At 39.9% G+C, this 15590-nt stretch overlaps 1 protein-coding gene across 3 annotated transcripts in view; it reads left to right on the plus strand.

Annotated features, from left to right (window-relative positions):
* Nucleotides 1-15590, plus strand: part of PITPNM3 (PITPNM family member 3) — a 139489-nt gene that overhangs the window by 82752 nt on the left and 41147 nt on the right. For 2 of the 3 annotated variants that reach the window (XM_075033126.1, XM_075033127.1), the window contains exons 5-8: nucleotides 48-124; nucleotides 2316-2551; nucleotides 11068-11257; nucleotides 14091-14210. In XM_075033126.1, coding sequence (XP_074889227.1) covers nucleotides 48-124; nucleotides 2316-2551; nucleotides 11068-11257; nucleotides 14091-14210 — 623 coding nt within the window. The remainder of the gene's footprint in view (nucleotides 1-47; nucleotides 125-2315; nucleotides 2552-11067; nucleotides 11258-14090; nucleotides 14211-15590) is intronic. The other variant, XM_075033128.1, reaches the window with a different exon arrangement.

Here is a 15590-nt window from a genome sequence, read left to right on the forward strand (position 1 = left end):
AGGCAGCCAAATATTTATATGATCAATTATGTCTCTTTTCCTTTCAGGTGAATTATATAGAGCCTCTTTAAGAAAACAAAGGTTCCCGGCACAAGGCAGTATTGAAATACACGAGGACAATGAGGTGAGATTGTTTCCCAAAACAAGCTGTGCTGATTTCCAAGGAGCAGACATGTAGAAATACTCTCATATTGTATTATGGAATTATAAACCCATTTGATGGCTTAGTGTGTCTTTCCCTTGTTCAGTAGGTGCACATGCAATCACTGAAAATCATAACAAGCTTTTAGACATTGCATAATTAACTTAGGTGGAAATATGACCCAGTTCTCTGAAGAGAAAATGTTATGTCTACTTAATACTTAAGTGGAAATGCAGGTTTTGTGAAGCAGGTTCAGCAGCAGTCATGAAATTGATAGTAACAGTATTGTATTTTTTTTTTAGAAGCAGCAAAGAATCTAAACATGTTCTGTTCCTTCCAGTTAACTGATTAAGGTCCTCTGTCCACACGTAGGACAGGCAATGGAAATGTCTACTTTTCCATTTTTGAAGAATTCCAGTCCTACAGTCCCCTGAAAATGATGGCAGTCTTTGATTGACTTCAGATGTCCTCTTGATTAGCCCTTGAGTCCCTTGTCTCTGTCATAGCTGAACTACTGCTGAGAGGCAAATTAATTTCAATCCCTTTGAGTCCTCCTGTGAAGGATACCAGTTAAATCCAGCTGAGAGACTTTTTGTAACATGACTTTAACGATGTTGACCTGCTTGAATTTTTACATCTGTTTTGAAGCTTTTCAGTTCCACCAGCCCATCAGCAGTGCCACTTACAAGCTGGCATTGGCTGTGGAAGGAGCTACTCCTAGCTTTTAAAGGGAATTAAATTTCTCTTCTGAGTAACTGGGATGGGACCGTATGGAGAGGGAAATTGTAAATTAGAGCAAGGAAAAGTGGAACTTCAAAAATTCTCATAAGATCCACTACTTAAGCAGATACAAGGCAGGTCAGCAAAATGCCTTCACAATGACTCCTGCTACTGGATACTAAAAATCATGGGCTGAACAGAGATAGTGGCTTTATAGAACAACTTATAATTCTCTCATTTTCAACCATTTCTTTGTCACCATTATACAGGTGCTAAAGTTACCAATTTCTTTGTTTTATCCTTGTCAACAACATTTCCACCTACCCCTCACTAAACTACAGCCTGAAATATGTGTGTGTCTTTGTTTAATTGTCAGCTTTTCTGATTAATTTTATTCTTGTCGAACTTGGAGCAATTCTTCTCATTTTATATTTACTATTGAAGACCGTGGCTTTTGTTCCAGAACTTAAGAATAAAGTGTCCAGAACATTGCCTGCTTTCTCAGTAAATCACTCAATCTAGCAATTAACAATCCTCAGACAAATAGAAGAAATGTTACTGTTATTTTTATTGTGTGTTCATATTTGGTTGGGAACTAGAAGTCTTCAAGAATCGTGTGATCCAAAGTGAAGAAGAATATGGCAGTCAAGATTAAAAACAAAAAATCTCCTAATCTTTTAATTTATTACTGAGTTCTTCTTTGATTGCACATAACTCTCAAGGGGTAAAGAAGAAAAAAACCCAGAGTTGTGAGACATTCAAAATGTTTTTCCAGTCTCAAGTAGATAGCATCTTGTTGATTCAACGGGGCACACTGATTATTGTCTGTGTATGCATGTATTCACATATTCGTAAATGTATTTGTGAGGTTTATGGATATCAGCAATGATACATTTTTTTACTCTTTCAGTAAATGTCTGGATAAGTTAGCCCCATTTTTCATTTTAATAAGAAGTTGTCAGTCTCAAAAGGCTGAGATGACTGTTATCATCAGCTTTTGCTGGATGTTTTCGTTGGCAGAGAAATTTGTTTTTTTAGAGCCTGTGATGATTTGAGTTAGAACCTTTCCAGTAAATGCAGCAGCCTTGTTCATGATACCTAGACAGATGTTTGCTTAGGCTGTCTGTGGATGTTGGAATTCTTCTCCAGTCTCAATATATTTAAAATAGCTTTTGATGTACGCAAAGCTGTTTATAATCTTTGTTGATCTGAAACCTACACCTGTGTTGCAAGAGTTTTCTGGCAGAGCATAGCATGGTCTACCTGGTTCAGACATATTTGAATTAAATGGAACACAGGGCACCACTACCCATAGTGAAGGCAAATATAAAAAGATTACAGTGGGGGTGGGGGAAAAAACTCACTGCTAACTGCTTGTGAACGTTGACACCAAGTATAGCAACACTGTCCATAAAAATGCTTCCTCCCTTCTTATTCCCTGTTTTTCTCACAGGAAGGAGTTCAACACCAGAACTGCAAAACTCATGTGCTAATTTTGATCCTACATGGGGGTAACATCTTAGACACTGGAGGTGGGGACCACAGCAGCAAGCTGGCAGACGTCAACACCTTCAGTTCTGTGTTTGAGAAAGTGACCCAAGCCCATTTCCCTGCTGCTTTGGGCCACATCTTAATCAGACTTGTTCCCTGCCCAGCAATCTGTTCAGCAGCTTTCTCTCTTGTTTCCAAGTAAGTTGATTTGCATTTTCTAATGTTTGGCTTTGCAGTGTGGTTTTGAATGTCTTTCTGTGACCTGTCTTTTTTATAATGAAATGTTGCGAATCCTTCTTAATCTTCTGCTTACTGCAAAACTTGGAATGATCTTTCATCCTTTTGTAAGTGGATGTATTTGTTTAAAAAAAACCACAAACCATAAAACCCCACCAAACTCAAAAAACCAAACCCCATGGTAGACTACAGCCTATTGTCCACATGTATCCAAAAGAAAAAAAAAAACACAAAACAAAACCAGAAAAGATGTGGACAGAAGAAGAAAACTGTCATAACTGTTAACTCCCCCCCCCCCCCCCCCCCAATTTTACCCCCCAAAATCAGTAGTCAATTTTTATCTTATTTTAAAATTGAAACATAGCTAGCTCTGCCTACAGATATGCCAACTGACATTGTCTATCTTATTTATCTGTTCATTATTTGGCCATTGTGGGGACAGGATGTTATAAAAAACCCTCCTGATAGTTTTAATGCTTCCTGTTTTAGAAACAAAAATGGCATATTGCTAACATTGGTTTAGGAATAAAGTGGAGATTGTGAAGTGTTGCTGAGAAACTTAGACTGATTTAAGTAAATTCTGCTTTGCACTGGAAATTGAGGACAGAAAGAAATATCTAAAACGAGTGATTTAACACATCGTGTTGGGGAGAAAGAATTTACATATGAACATGTTTTTTACATTTTAAGACAACAAAACTTTAGTATCTATTCATTCCCAATAGCAGCTACTGCACTTTGAGGTCCTGTGGTGTTTTGTGGTAGACCACTCATTTATTGTCATTAACCTATAAGAATGCCATATACAGAAGTGTCTTGAATGGGCTACAACGGATGTATCTCTACAAAACAGTGCTTTTAGCTGAGGAAGGCTTCAGTTCGCAGTACAACTAGGATTTGGTTGCATGCATAGTGAGAGGGTTCTGTTAGCTTTGATGGAATTTCCTGTCTGAGCAGATACATTTGCTAACTGATGTAAATGGAGATGGCACTTACGAGGTTGCCCTTACTAACATGAGAGATGGGTACTTTGCTTTAAGCAATTTGGTAATTCACTGGCATAAGGGTAGATAGACCCCAGTTCAGGGCTTCTAGAGAGCAACTGGGAGAGAATGCTGTGCATTACAGTAGATACTGGATCAACTTTTCATTAATGAAGAACACTAGTCAAGAATGCCTGAAACATCTTGTCATTGGTAAAATTAGTGTATTTCTCAACTAGCATAACTCTGCAAACCTAAATGACACTGAGCTATAGTATGGTTATGCTACATGACATTCACATTTACATTTCTAGCTGTCAGGTCCTGTTTCTGTCTGAGACCAGGTGCTGCTAGGAAACATTTACTAGTTGCAATATGAAGCAGAGATAATGATTTCATTTTAGGAAGTTGCTTATTAACTGGAAAAAAAAAAAGTAGTTTGGTGGGTTTGGAATTTGGGGAGAGTTTTGGGGGTGTTGGGATTTCTTGGGGGACGTTGTTTTTTGGGGGTGGGTTAAGAAAATTCTCACAAAAATGTTCTAGTCTCTCAGTGCCTGGCTTAAAGAGATGGTTCATCAGATCACATTGGCATTAAGTCTAGTGGCTTTCTGAGGTTCCTGGTAGTCACTTCTGCTTTTGAAAATCATTGTTATGTAAAAAGCCGTGATAATATTTTGATGCAAAAACAAGTCACTATGAAATACTAAATGCAAATTTCAGAGAAAGAACAGTTAGCAACTGCATCTCAGAGGCCTACTTAGTGTAGTATTTCAGACAGTCATAGAATCATTTAGTTGGAAAAGACCTTTAAAATCATTGAGTCCAACCGTAAACCTAACACTGCCAAGTCCACCACTAAACCATGTCCTTAAGTGCCATATCTACACATCTTTAAAATACCTCCAGGGATGGTGACTCTACCACTTCTGCACTCAAATCAAGAACATAACACTGAACTGTTAACTGTGTGTCAACAATGATATGTTTTGAAGTTCCTGTGTGCATGCTCATATGAAAGGTATTATCACATTGCAAAACTATTACTACTATTAATTTTAACAATTGTTATGTGTACGTGTCCTGGGTTCAGCTGGGATAGTTATTTTTTTACAGGAACCTGGGAGGTGGGGGGCATAGCCGGGGCAGCTGACCTGAACTAGCCAAGGAGCTATTCCATACCATGTGACATCATGCTCAGTATATATATAGGGAGCGGGCCGGGGGGTGGTCTCTTCTTTCGGCGGGGGAAGTGGCGGAGTGTCGGGTCCCGGGTGGTGAGCAGTTGCACTGTGCATCACTCTTGTTGTATACTCGTTCATTAGTACCGTTGTTGTTGTTGTAATTCCTTTGTGTTGTCCCAGTAAACTGCCTTTATCTCAACCCTCGAGGTTCCAGGTTTTTTTTTTCTTTCCTCTCCTCCGTCTTCCCCCCATCCTACCGGGAGGAGTGAGCGAGCGGCCGCGTGGTTCTTTGTTACTGGCTGGGCTGAAACCAAAAAAGGACTGTCGTGGTAGGGGTAGCCACGATGCCTGTCGTCGGGGTTGGGGTAGCCACGGTGCCTGTCGTCGGGGTTGGGGTAGCCACGGTGCTGTCGTCGTATTCTCCATCTTTTCCCCCTTTTCCCCCTGAGGATGCTGCCTAATATCAAGCAGTGTTTGGTAGATACCGGCCAGGGCCCAGCACAGTGTAGTGAGTTGTGTGTCTCTGGGATAGCCACAGCATTTTCCTTTCAAAAATTCTATCACTTCATGAGGGTTCTGTAGTTGTTTGGGAGTGACCTTCCAAGTCACTGGAGGTGAGAAGTTCTCTAGATACCTGCCCACATCCTCCCACATGCCGTGCCACCCATGCATATCAAGCTTTGGGACAGATCTCTGGGCGGTACTCTTAAAGAGCCTTTTTGTAGCCCTAAGCAAGACCTGGAACATAACTCTATCCCAGCTGAACCCAGGACAGTACGGCAGTAACAATTTCAGATATGCACTCTTTTTGACAATGCTGTGAGATGTGGAAAATGACATGTAACAACTCCTTCGGGAGAGGAAATATGACTCTAGTTATAGTGTCCACTTGGGGATAAGGAAATATGTATACTATTCCTGTGTCTATAACAAATTTCCTGGTTGACCATAAATGAGAAAATCAGTCTGTCAGTGCCTCATTTCTCAAATTTGTTGAACAGAAACAAGACTAAAATGTTATCCTGAGAATTTTTCTGTCATTAACCAAAGGCCTAACATAAAGCCTGAGAAAGGAACAGGGAGATTTCTGCTGTCTGGATTGTGCCTCTAGCCTAGGATATATGAGAAAAGCTTAAGTGATGTAGGAGTAAGAGAGGACTGTGGTTAAGGCATGTTCCCTGAAAGCTGGAAAGGAAACAGCTATGCTGAGACTTCACTCTGACAACTGGTACCTTATTAAGCATGAGGGGAGATGATTTCTGAGGGAAGGAGAGGGATCTGGGTGTTTCTTTGTCGGGCTGTTAACGCCAAGGAACAAAGGGTGATTTTAGCCTGTATGATTGAGGAGGTGTTACACTTTCATTCCAAGCCTATTAAGTGGCCAGATTGCCTTACAAGGTTTGTGCAGAACCAACGACCACAGCAGCAAGAGTGTAAACAACTTAATTTTACTTCCCCTCCTGCCCCGAAACAACTTCTCCATGCAGTATTACTTATACACTAAATGAATGAAAGTTTTAGCAGGTGGTGAGCAAACTTTCCACTGAGTGCTGTATGATTGGCTTCCACATCATCGTAATGATAATTGATTATATTCTATCAATTCTGGTAGTGTAGTTCTGATTGCAGTCTAGTTCTGGTACTAGCCCAATCAGTATTCTACAGGATAGCTGAGCAGATACAGAACATTCAGTAAGGGAAAGGATTAAAATCTTGAAATGTTTTTGATGTTGTTATTTGCCCCCGTGGCTCTAGTGAAATGAATTTAGAAATAACAAATGGAATTTTCCATTGGATGTATCCACTTAAGTAGCTGCTCTTCCTCACCTGCTTTTTCACTCTTGAAATTCACTCATTAAATGAGAGAAGCTTTTCAGGTAACATTTCTTTCCTTAGTGATATTTTCCTTGACATAAATATTTTAAATGGCATGATATAGAAAAAAGAAAGAAACACATGCTCTTGGGCCTACTTCAGTTCTTCTACAAGTGTAAACCAGGAATAACTTGTGAACTCTGTAGTGATAGGGAGGAGAGAGTCAGATTTGCTTGATTTCTTCTTTTCTAAGCAAAGAGAAACTTCTTTTGGTTTTGTCTGGGGCTTCCCCTAAGTGATGGCTGCTTTTATAGTCTTTTTTTGTTGCAATGTAGTGCCCAAGGTTACATTTGAACCTCATGTAGAGTAGAAAACCCTGCACAAGAGGAGATCTACAACCACATTTTGGACCATCAGATGCGGGAATGGTAATGCCTCTTGTCCATGTGACAGAGTTAGAGAGGAGAGATGGGGAATACATTAAAGTTCTAAAATACTAGCTGGACTTAAGGCTGTGACAGGCATATAGGAAGAAGAGGTGGCAGAGTGCAGACCAGACTGGTGGAAGGTGTGCCTGACTGTTCGCATCAAGGGAGAACAGACTGAAACAACCAGGAAAAAGTGTGTGCATCTCCAAGTTGCTGTCCTGTAAAGCAAGAGGACTGATAGTAGAAGAGGAGGTGAAGCATCAAAGAGTGTTTGGAAGATCATCCTTGCCTATTTGGGCCATTGATTAACACAGGGCTCAGTAGTGTCTCTTAGGTATCCCATAATGCAGTGCCTGCAGGTCCCAACTATCTGGAAGAAGAGCTGATAGAGTGGAAGGAAGAGTGTGTGCTGGCAGCCCAAATGAACAGACCTCCCACTTTCTTTCTCTGTTTTTTGATTCCCTCTTGTTGCAGTACATGGTATTCAGCCAGACTGAAAATAGCCAAGCTGAATGTTTGAATGTCCTATAGATTCATTCCCAGCACTGATATAAGATTGGTGTTGCCTTGGTATGTTTTTGTGTGGAGCTGCTTGTGATGTACCCATTTGGGGCTGACAAAAGGAGAGATGATTCCCTGCTCTCACATTTCTGCAGCTTCATGCCAGCAGCTTTCATAGCCAGAACTCCAGGATGCAGTTGTGGAACATAAACTCGTGTTAAACATTCCATTTAGCAAACTGCGGGGGAGGAAGTGTGTTTTTAATTACTGTAATGTTTCATCAAGGGTGAGCCAGATGACTGACTAAGCAGCAGCACAAGATTTCTTGTTTGGTTTGAATGTATCCTCCATTTTCTGCATGTGCAGTCATAGTGCGTGCCAAGGTAGTACAACCCTCTGTTTACCTTGGCATAGGTATTGAATTATGCTGTGTCTGTGTGCTCAGTGCCTGGGTTCAGAGGGATTCCACTGGGACTTTTCATCTGAATGCACCTATGCAGTTCTCCTCCCTGCCTTGAAAACAGTGGCTTAAAGGAAAGGGATCTTTCAGGGCAAAATTACTCCATCTAGTAAATGTTTCAGGTTGTTTAATCTGGTCTGCTCCCATCTACTCCCATCACTTTCAGCTTCCTGTATCTCTCATATAAATCAGAAAGACACCGTTTATGCAACCTGTGTAAATTTATAATGCATGATTGATGTCCTGTGACACTTATCTCTGTCTTTGATGCTAAGGACAGATAAGAGTTAAAACTAAGGCACATTCTTGTTCCAGCTAGATCACTTGAGAGCCATCTTTTCCCTTTTCAGGGAGAAAAATATCCCAGAGTGGACCAACTGTTACACTTTCTATAGCATATGATTTGATGAGCTTACATTGATTCACACCTCAGAGTAGAGCTCATAAATTACAGTATTGGCCAAACTGGAGAATAGTAATTGCATATGGGGGGTGGGGGGGAAGGCCAAAACAAAAGTTACATTTAGGAAGTGAACACTTAAGTAGGAAAGTAAGCATATGAATAATCAAATGAGATGAAAGTGTTTTTGCTGGATGAGTTTTAGAGTGCTCAGCCCCTTGCATGCTCCTTGCACAGTGGTGGATCCTGCAATGTAAGCTCCTGGTGTTGCGTTTTCCTAGTCATTTTTTTTTAAATACTTTTATAATTTAATTAGAAAGTGTATGGAGAAGTCCAGTCATTATGATTTGAGTATTTTCTATTCCTTATTTTTCCTTTATCCTGAAAATGGAGGAAGTAAATGCATATTCTGGCATTCAGAAACAGCGATAGCAAGTCCCTAGGACTGTCAGTATGGAGTGTAGATAGCCAAACCATAAATGTCAAAAAACTGTAGTGTGACAGTTATCCAAACAAGTGTTATCATATGGGTGGTTTCCCCCACTTTCTCCTCTCACCTCTGCCGTGGTCAGGAACTGCTGACCTGAGGAAGTTTTGAGGAGGGACCAGTGTTTTGTCCTGATCTACATCTAGCCAGATACTTTCTGCATTCAGAATAAGCTTTTATTCCCTTGTTCCTCCTTTCCTGCCCCCTCCTCCCTGGGTTGAATAACCCCTCACCCCCCATCTCCATGGTGCAGTCTCAGTTATCCCTGCTAGCAGATGCATCAGTCATTTCTCCCCTAGGAGCCAAGTGTACTCTTACACCATGGACGACCAGTTCTGTCTTGCAGCCTAGTCATTTGGTTCCTTTTATCAGGGAGGCCACCTCCAGCCTTTGTGCAAGTGTGATGTTTCCAAGCTGGTGCTTTGGAACGACCTCCTGCAGTGTCCTGCCAATGCATCAAGATAACAAGACTTGTGCTCCTCTCAGCTCCAGTGCTGATTCTTTACCTGTTTGTCTGAGCTTCAGCACTAACACTTAACATGTCCTCTGTGATAAACAACTTCATCTCTTCCATACACTCTTTCAATGGTCTGGATCTTTCTTCCTTTGTGTTGTGTCTATGATAACAACAGAGATCTCTGCAGCTGCAACCTTTACAATAAAATAAATTGGGATTAAAAAACCTAAACCCTCATTTCTAAGCCAGTTAACTGTGACTGTCTAGACAACAATTGCTCAATTTCAGTTTGATTTATATTCGTTCAGCCAAGAAAAAAAAAATTACCAGATATTTATTTTTCCATTGACTCTGTTTTGTGTAGTTCTCGTGTGAATATTGTTTGCATTTTACTTTTATTATGAAAACGTATGCAGGTCTTTTTTTCCATTTCAAACATTCACTTCATAATTTTTTTCCTCTTTTGTTTCTCCCTTTCTCTTTCTGAGGTGTTATGTGGCAATTGTTACAGTAAATGAGGCCTTTTTATTTAGGTTTTTAAGGTTTGTTTTTAATTTTTGAGAGTTAGTATTCATAACTGTATGTTTGCTGTGCGTTTGGGTAATCTAATCAGCTGGCAAAATGAAGCCATGTTAATTGGTAAATTGACACAGCTTGGCAGACCAGCTGAGCTCCAGGACATGGAAACTGTTATACTACTTTAGATGAAAAATACGAAATCATTGGAGTGCTTCAGCAAAAGACAAGTGTGGAAATGTCCAGTGAGGTTCAGGACATGAACACAGACCAGCTTCCGTACTTGAGCATCGCAAGTTTTCTGCTCTTCTTCCATTACCCTGGTAATAGCGTCAGGGATGCAGGTTTTAGCAAAGACATACACTAATTGCATTTCAGGCAGCTTGCTTTTTAATATTGTGATAGCCCACCAAGTTCCTAAAGAAAGTGACTAGAAATTAGTGTTGAAGTTGCCTGCCTGCTACTTTGGATGAACTTTGGATGAGCTGAATTATCCAAAATACTTCTGACTTTCCTTTATTCTCAAAAGGACAGTCAACTTACTGTAAGAGAATCTGGCACACGCTGATGTGCCTTGCATCTTTGGCGCCCTGTAAGTTGTTTTCCCCACTCATCAATAAAAATCAGTCAAGACACGATCGGCAGATTTACTGAGAAACTTGCAGGGTGCACATCCAAGCTAAAGTAAAGCTGACATCCTATCAAATTTAAGCTTGTGTTTTCAGTTTAGTCACCTCCTTTTTGCAAAATGTTGCTATGCAAACATTTACGTATGACTTCAGAATGTGTGCAGCTTTGTTCCATCTTTCTGAAAACATGGGACACTGGGAAAAATGGGTTTATATGCTTTTGAAGAATACATCTGTCACACGTGTGTTCTAGGAAACAATATTCCATTGTGATGATCGAATCCCGTTTTTTGATGTACTAATTTGTTATATGAAGAAAAAAAAAAGCTGAAATGGAAAAATATCTTTGTTGTTCTACATTATGTCTACTTGTATGTGGAAAAATTGCAGCAAGTATGTTTAACTACAGAAATGCCTTCCAGCATGATCTCATTCACATAAAGCAGTAACTCCTTGATTTTTTTTAAGCAGTTGAATTCTGTGAGAAAATGATCCTTCCTGTATTCTCTCATTGTGAACTGCAATAGCCCAACCCATTTCTGTTAATAAGTAACTGTTCATTCTCTAATGCTGTGTGCTGCCTCTTGCATTTTTCCTGACGACAGCATGTCCTTCTCTAGCCTAAATCCCTACAGCTATGATGAGAGCTGTCTCAGCAGCAGTGAAGACCACATCCCACTGGCTGCCTTGCCCTTGCTGGCTGTTTCATCCCCTCAGTACCAGGATGCAGTTGCCATGGTGATCAGTAGAGCCAATCAAGTTTACAATGAATTTCTCAAATCTACAGATGGGGCTGGTTTTAATGGACAGGTAGGACTATTTTCTCTTACATCAAATTAAAATTCCTTTGGAGCAAGGCTATTTCTTTTTAACCCATTATGTTGAGGGTTTTGAGTTATGAGCGTGGGACAATATTGCAAATAAGATGAATGAATTTTAGCGTGGGATTACCTATGCAAAATGTCTTCTCAGTGCCCAGCATGAGAAAGACACTTCTGGAATCCTGTGCAGTCTCTAACGTGGACTTACTCAGTTGGTAGATGATACTATACCTTCTCCCACAAGCATTTTGACTCCTAAGCTCTTAATAAGTATTGCTACAAACACTGGTAATGTGTAAGAGCCTTAACTGCGTGGTAAGTGTGGTATGCTAAGCAGTGAACAACCATGCCCACCCAAGACAAATAATAATCTATGTTACTGAATTCCTCACACACCTGCTATAGCTGATAGAAAAGTTGGGACATCTGACTAAGACCATATGGAATCCAACATTTAACTATTGCTATTTCTTTTTTGCCTCCATCACAGTAGTAATAAAACAATTGACAGTAAAGAAACTTAGAAGACAAGTGTTGCAGATTTTCTGTGTAACTTTGGGAAAGTCACATAATTTTTCTGGTGTGACCCACTCCCCAGTGAAGTCACCTGCAGACTTCTTCAGGCTGATGTGTCACAGTTACTCTTCCTGCTTCTCCATCTTTAGACTACAAAAACCAGTACTTTAGTGCTTCACATAGAATAAATATGATACTGCTACCCCTTGTGAGCTACTGAAATTATTTTGTGATGAGGCCCTCTACATAGCTGGAAATGTGCACTTCCTTAAAGTACAGTGACCTGCAGACTTCAGAAAAAGAAAAAAAAAGACATTTAATATAGGGTACAGTGTAATCTTCGATGGAAAGCATGTGTTTTATTACACAAACAAATTCTTTTCCATAGCAGTAAGAAGATTGTGCTGTGGCATATCAGTATTTTTAGACTAAAATTTGGTTTTAAGCCAGTTTTAAAATCCATAGTGAACTATTCTTGCTTGAAGCATAAAAGCAGCCCAGCTGCAGTGACAGAAAATTATGAAAGGTGAGATTATGTAAAGAAGAATTATACCAGTTACAGAAATAATTGTGAAAACAATTCTCTCAATAGAAATTAAGTGTTACAGGTTTTTTTTTCTTTGACAAAGCTACAAAGAAGTCTCTTTGGTGTGTTTTACAAGCCGTATATATTAATCTTTCTTGTTAAAAAGTCTGCATGACCCCTGTATGCTCCACAGAATTTTCACCATCAACAATTACCAGCATTGTTAAAATGGAAGTGACTTCTCTGTGGTGTCTACAGTGCTTTGCTTTGATCCTTAGATAAAAATCTCAACTCTACCTCTGAATAAGTTCTGTACTTCTAAAATACATACCATATAACCTGACCCCTACCCCGTGTGTATCTTTCCTTTCATATTTTGGTCTCTTCTATCCATTTATATTGCAAGTTCCTTAGATCAGAGATTGCCTTTTTGGTTTTATACAGTATCTGGAACAAGTTAACTCCATTACCTTGATGCCAATAACGATGAGGATTAGAAATGGAATGGTAAATTGAAGGAGGTACTATATAATCCCCCACAAAACGTGCTGTTAATTTTATTAGGGTTACCTGTATCATATAATTTTCAGTTCTTTGTGAACTTCATTGTGTAGCATAGGGATTTGAAAATCGGAGAGTAAATCAGCATGCTGTTCAATTGTATACAACTTTAGAACAAGAATTGTCTTAGGACAGATGTTAACCTTAATGTATTTTGATATTTTATTTTTTTAAAATGTTTTATCCCAAGAAATGTACTCAATTAAGAGTGTGTGTTATGTGGAGATGCACTAAGGGAATTTTGAGGTTTTTCCCTACCTGCAACTTGAAGCACTCGCTTTTCCTAACATGCTTCACTTTGAAGAAATCATGCACAACATCCTGTTATCCAAAACTTGTAGTTTAGTGTTGTAGCCAAGCTGAATTAAGGCTAAAAGCAAGTTAAGGTTTGTAAGGAGAGGTTATGTCTTCTGTTAAACTAATTGGAATTGGGAACAACAGACTAGATGTTTGCTTGAGTTTGAGAATTGGAGAGAAAGGGTTACTGGAACCTGTGGAACTGTGGGGATTGTTACCAATGAGAAATGTAATACAGCTGTTACTCATCCTCAGACACAGGCAGGGGAGACGGAGAGAAAGAATTGTCTCCTGTGGGATAGGGAGGTGTTCAGTGGAAACTGGCATGTGAGGTAGATTCTAGTGTGCCTTAAAATTACTCCAACTATTGCATTCCCAATTTTAGTACTCTCTGTATTTTAATTCCCAGGTCCATACTTTGAAGGTAGTTTGTATGTTTATATTAAATGTGAAGCAAGAGTGAATCTCTCTGCTTAATACCTCATGTAAAAGTTCCATTCCCTTGTCCTGACAGGGGAGTACCAATCTGGTTTTAATCTGTTGAGATCCTCTTCCTTGTATGACTCTGAAGGACATGTTAAGTGGCTTGAAATCTTCGTGAGACCAGTTGTCCGGTGATCTGGACTTTTCGAGCTGGAATCTGGCTGCAAGCAGCTAGAAGAATTTGAGCCTGTTTGGCAGGACTCCCAGCTGGTCAAAATAGTCCCTGGGACAGATATTTTTGGCGTAGGGTATATGGCTGGAGATAAAAGGAAGTGGGAGAAGGCAGCTACACATTTTCAGCTACAATAGAAACCAAGGTGTAAAAAAACAGGAACAAGGCTGTAAAGTAAGACAGCAACTCCTCTGCAGTGCTGTGATGCTTTTTGTTTCTTTTAAAACACTTGCTACATCTCCCAAAAAAATCTTTTTATTTTCTCAGGTGTGTCTCATTGGTGACTGCATTGGAGGAATTTTGGGCTTTGATGCCATCTGCTATAATTCTAATACAGCTGACGAGAGTCGGAACAGTAGCAGGAGAGGAAGCATCAGCAGCATCCAGGTGAAGAGAAAAAATCCACACAGCTGAAACCCTATAGATTTCATTCCCTGGAGGAAATCAGCTCCATATAAACCAGAGAAAATTTAAAGATTTGGTAAATTGCCATGATAGCACAGGATTTTGCTCATATATCAAAAAATTGCTGTGTGACAATTAAGCCTGCAGCTTCAGTGTTGTGATATACAGAAATCGCTAGTGAAGGCTTTACCTGTAAATCTGCAAAGTAGGGTTACCAAGTGCCCTTTATTGTATCCCTAACTGTAGATGCAAACAGATCCTCTCTCAGTAATCTCTGGTAGGCTCCTGTTTTTGCCAAAATCTTTTATCTTTCTTTTTTTATTTGTTCACATAGGGTCCAGAATGCCTTATGCTACTGCCTGGGGGTAGTCTAGCATTAAAATGTGTTCATGAATAAGTTTTAGTGACTGGTGAAAGAATGCTTCCTTCCTGATAAGGAATGCAAGTCACCTGAGGATCTGTGAATGTACCACTGAGCATAACAGGGTCTAAATGAGTGCTACATTTTGATTTCTCTGATACAGGAAAGATTTCATGATAGTACAAGCACAATTTTTTAAAGTAATGCTAGCATGTAAGCTTCATTATTGTGTTCAACACTTAAGAAATAAAACTGAAGTTCAACTAATCTTATGTACTTCAGACTCAAGTGCATATGGAGAGGGGGTGTGGTGTATTAGAACTGACACTGAGTGAAGTGCCCACACTCCATTCTTTGATGGTTTTGTGACCCTGGCCAGATTGTCTCATCCCATGACTCTTTAGTTACCTCTCTCCTCAAAAATGGGCCCAGTGATACCAACCTACATGGTTCAGTTGAGAGCTCTGTGTGATGGGAATACTCATGAGCAAAGAGACATCCTCTAAAGGCCTCCAGGAAAGAGAATTACTCACCATTAATAACATGGCTCTGGATTCTCAGCAGCCAGCCTTTGTTAGTACTAGCACTGAGGACAGTGCATTGCAAGCAAAGTAAATGGAGAAATGGTCCTCCTGGATCCCAGTCCTACAATGGTGTTGGTTGTGCAAGGGCTGCTGATGAACCTGAGAGTGGGGATCAGCCTTGAGGGAGTACAGGTTCTTTTGACTTCCCTGCTCTTATAATTTCAACTTTCCTTTATTCGTGTCTTTTCTGATACCAGAGAGCTGCTTTTCCCATTCCTCTCTCCATCTTTTCCCTTTTCTCATTTTGTCTTTATCTCTACTACTCCGTGTGTTCAGAAAAACTAAGTATTCTTTTCCTTCCTTGTGTTGTCTTTCTGTCCGTTGTTCTCAGCTTCCTGCTGTGAATCACATTAAGGAGGACTCTTTTTTTTTTTTCTGGTTTTTTTTTTTTTTTTTTTGTTCCCCCCTTCCTTGATG

The sequence above is a fragment of the Buteo buteo genome, chromosome 7 (genome assembly GCF_964188355.1).
Source record: "Buteo buteo chromosome 7, bButBut1.hap1.1, whole genome shotgun sequence".
NCBI lineage: Eukaryota > Metazoa > Chordata > Aves > Accipitriformes > Accipitridae > Buteo > Buteo buteo.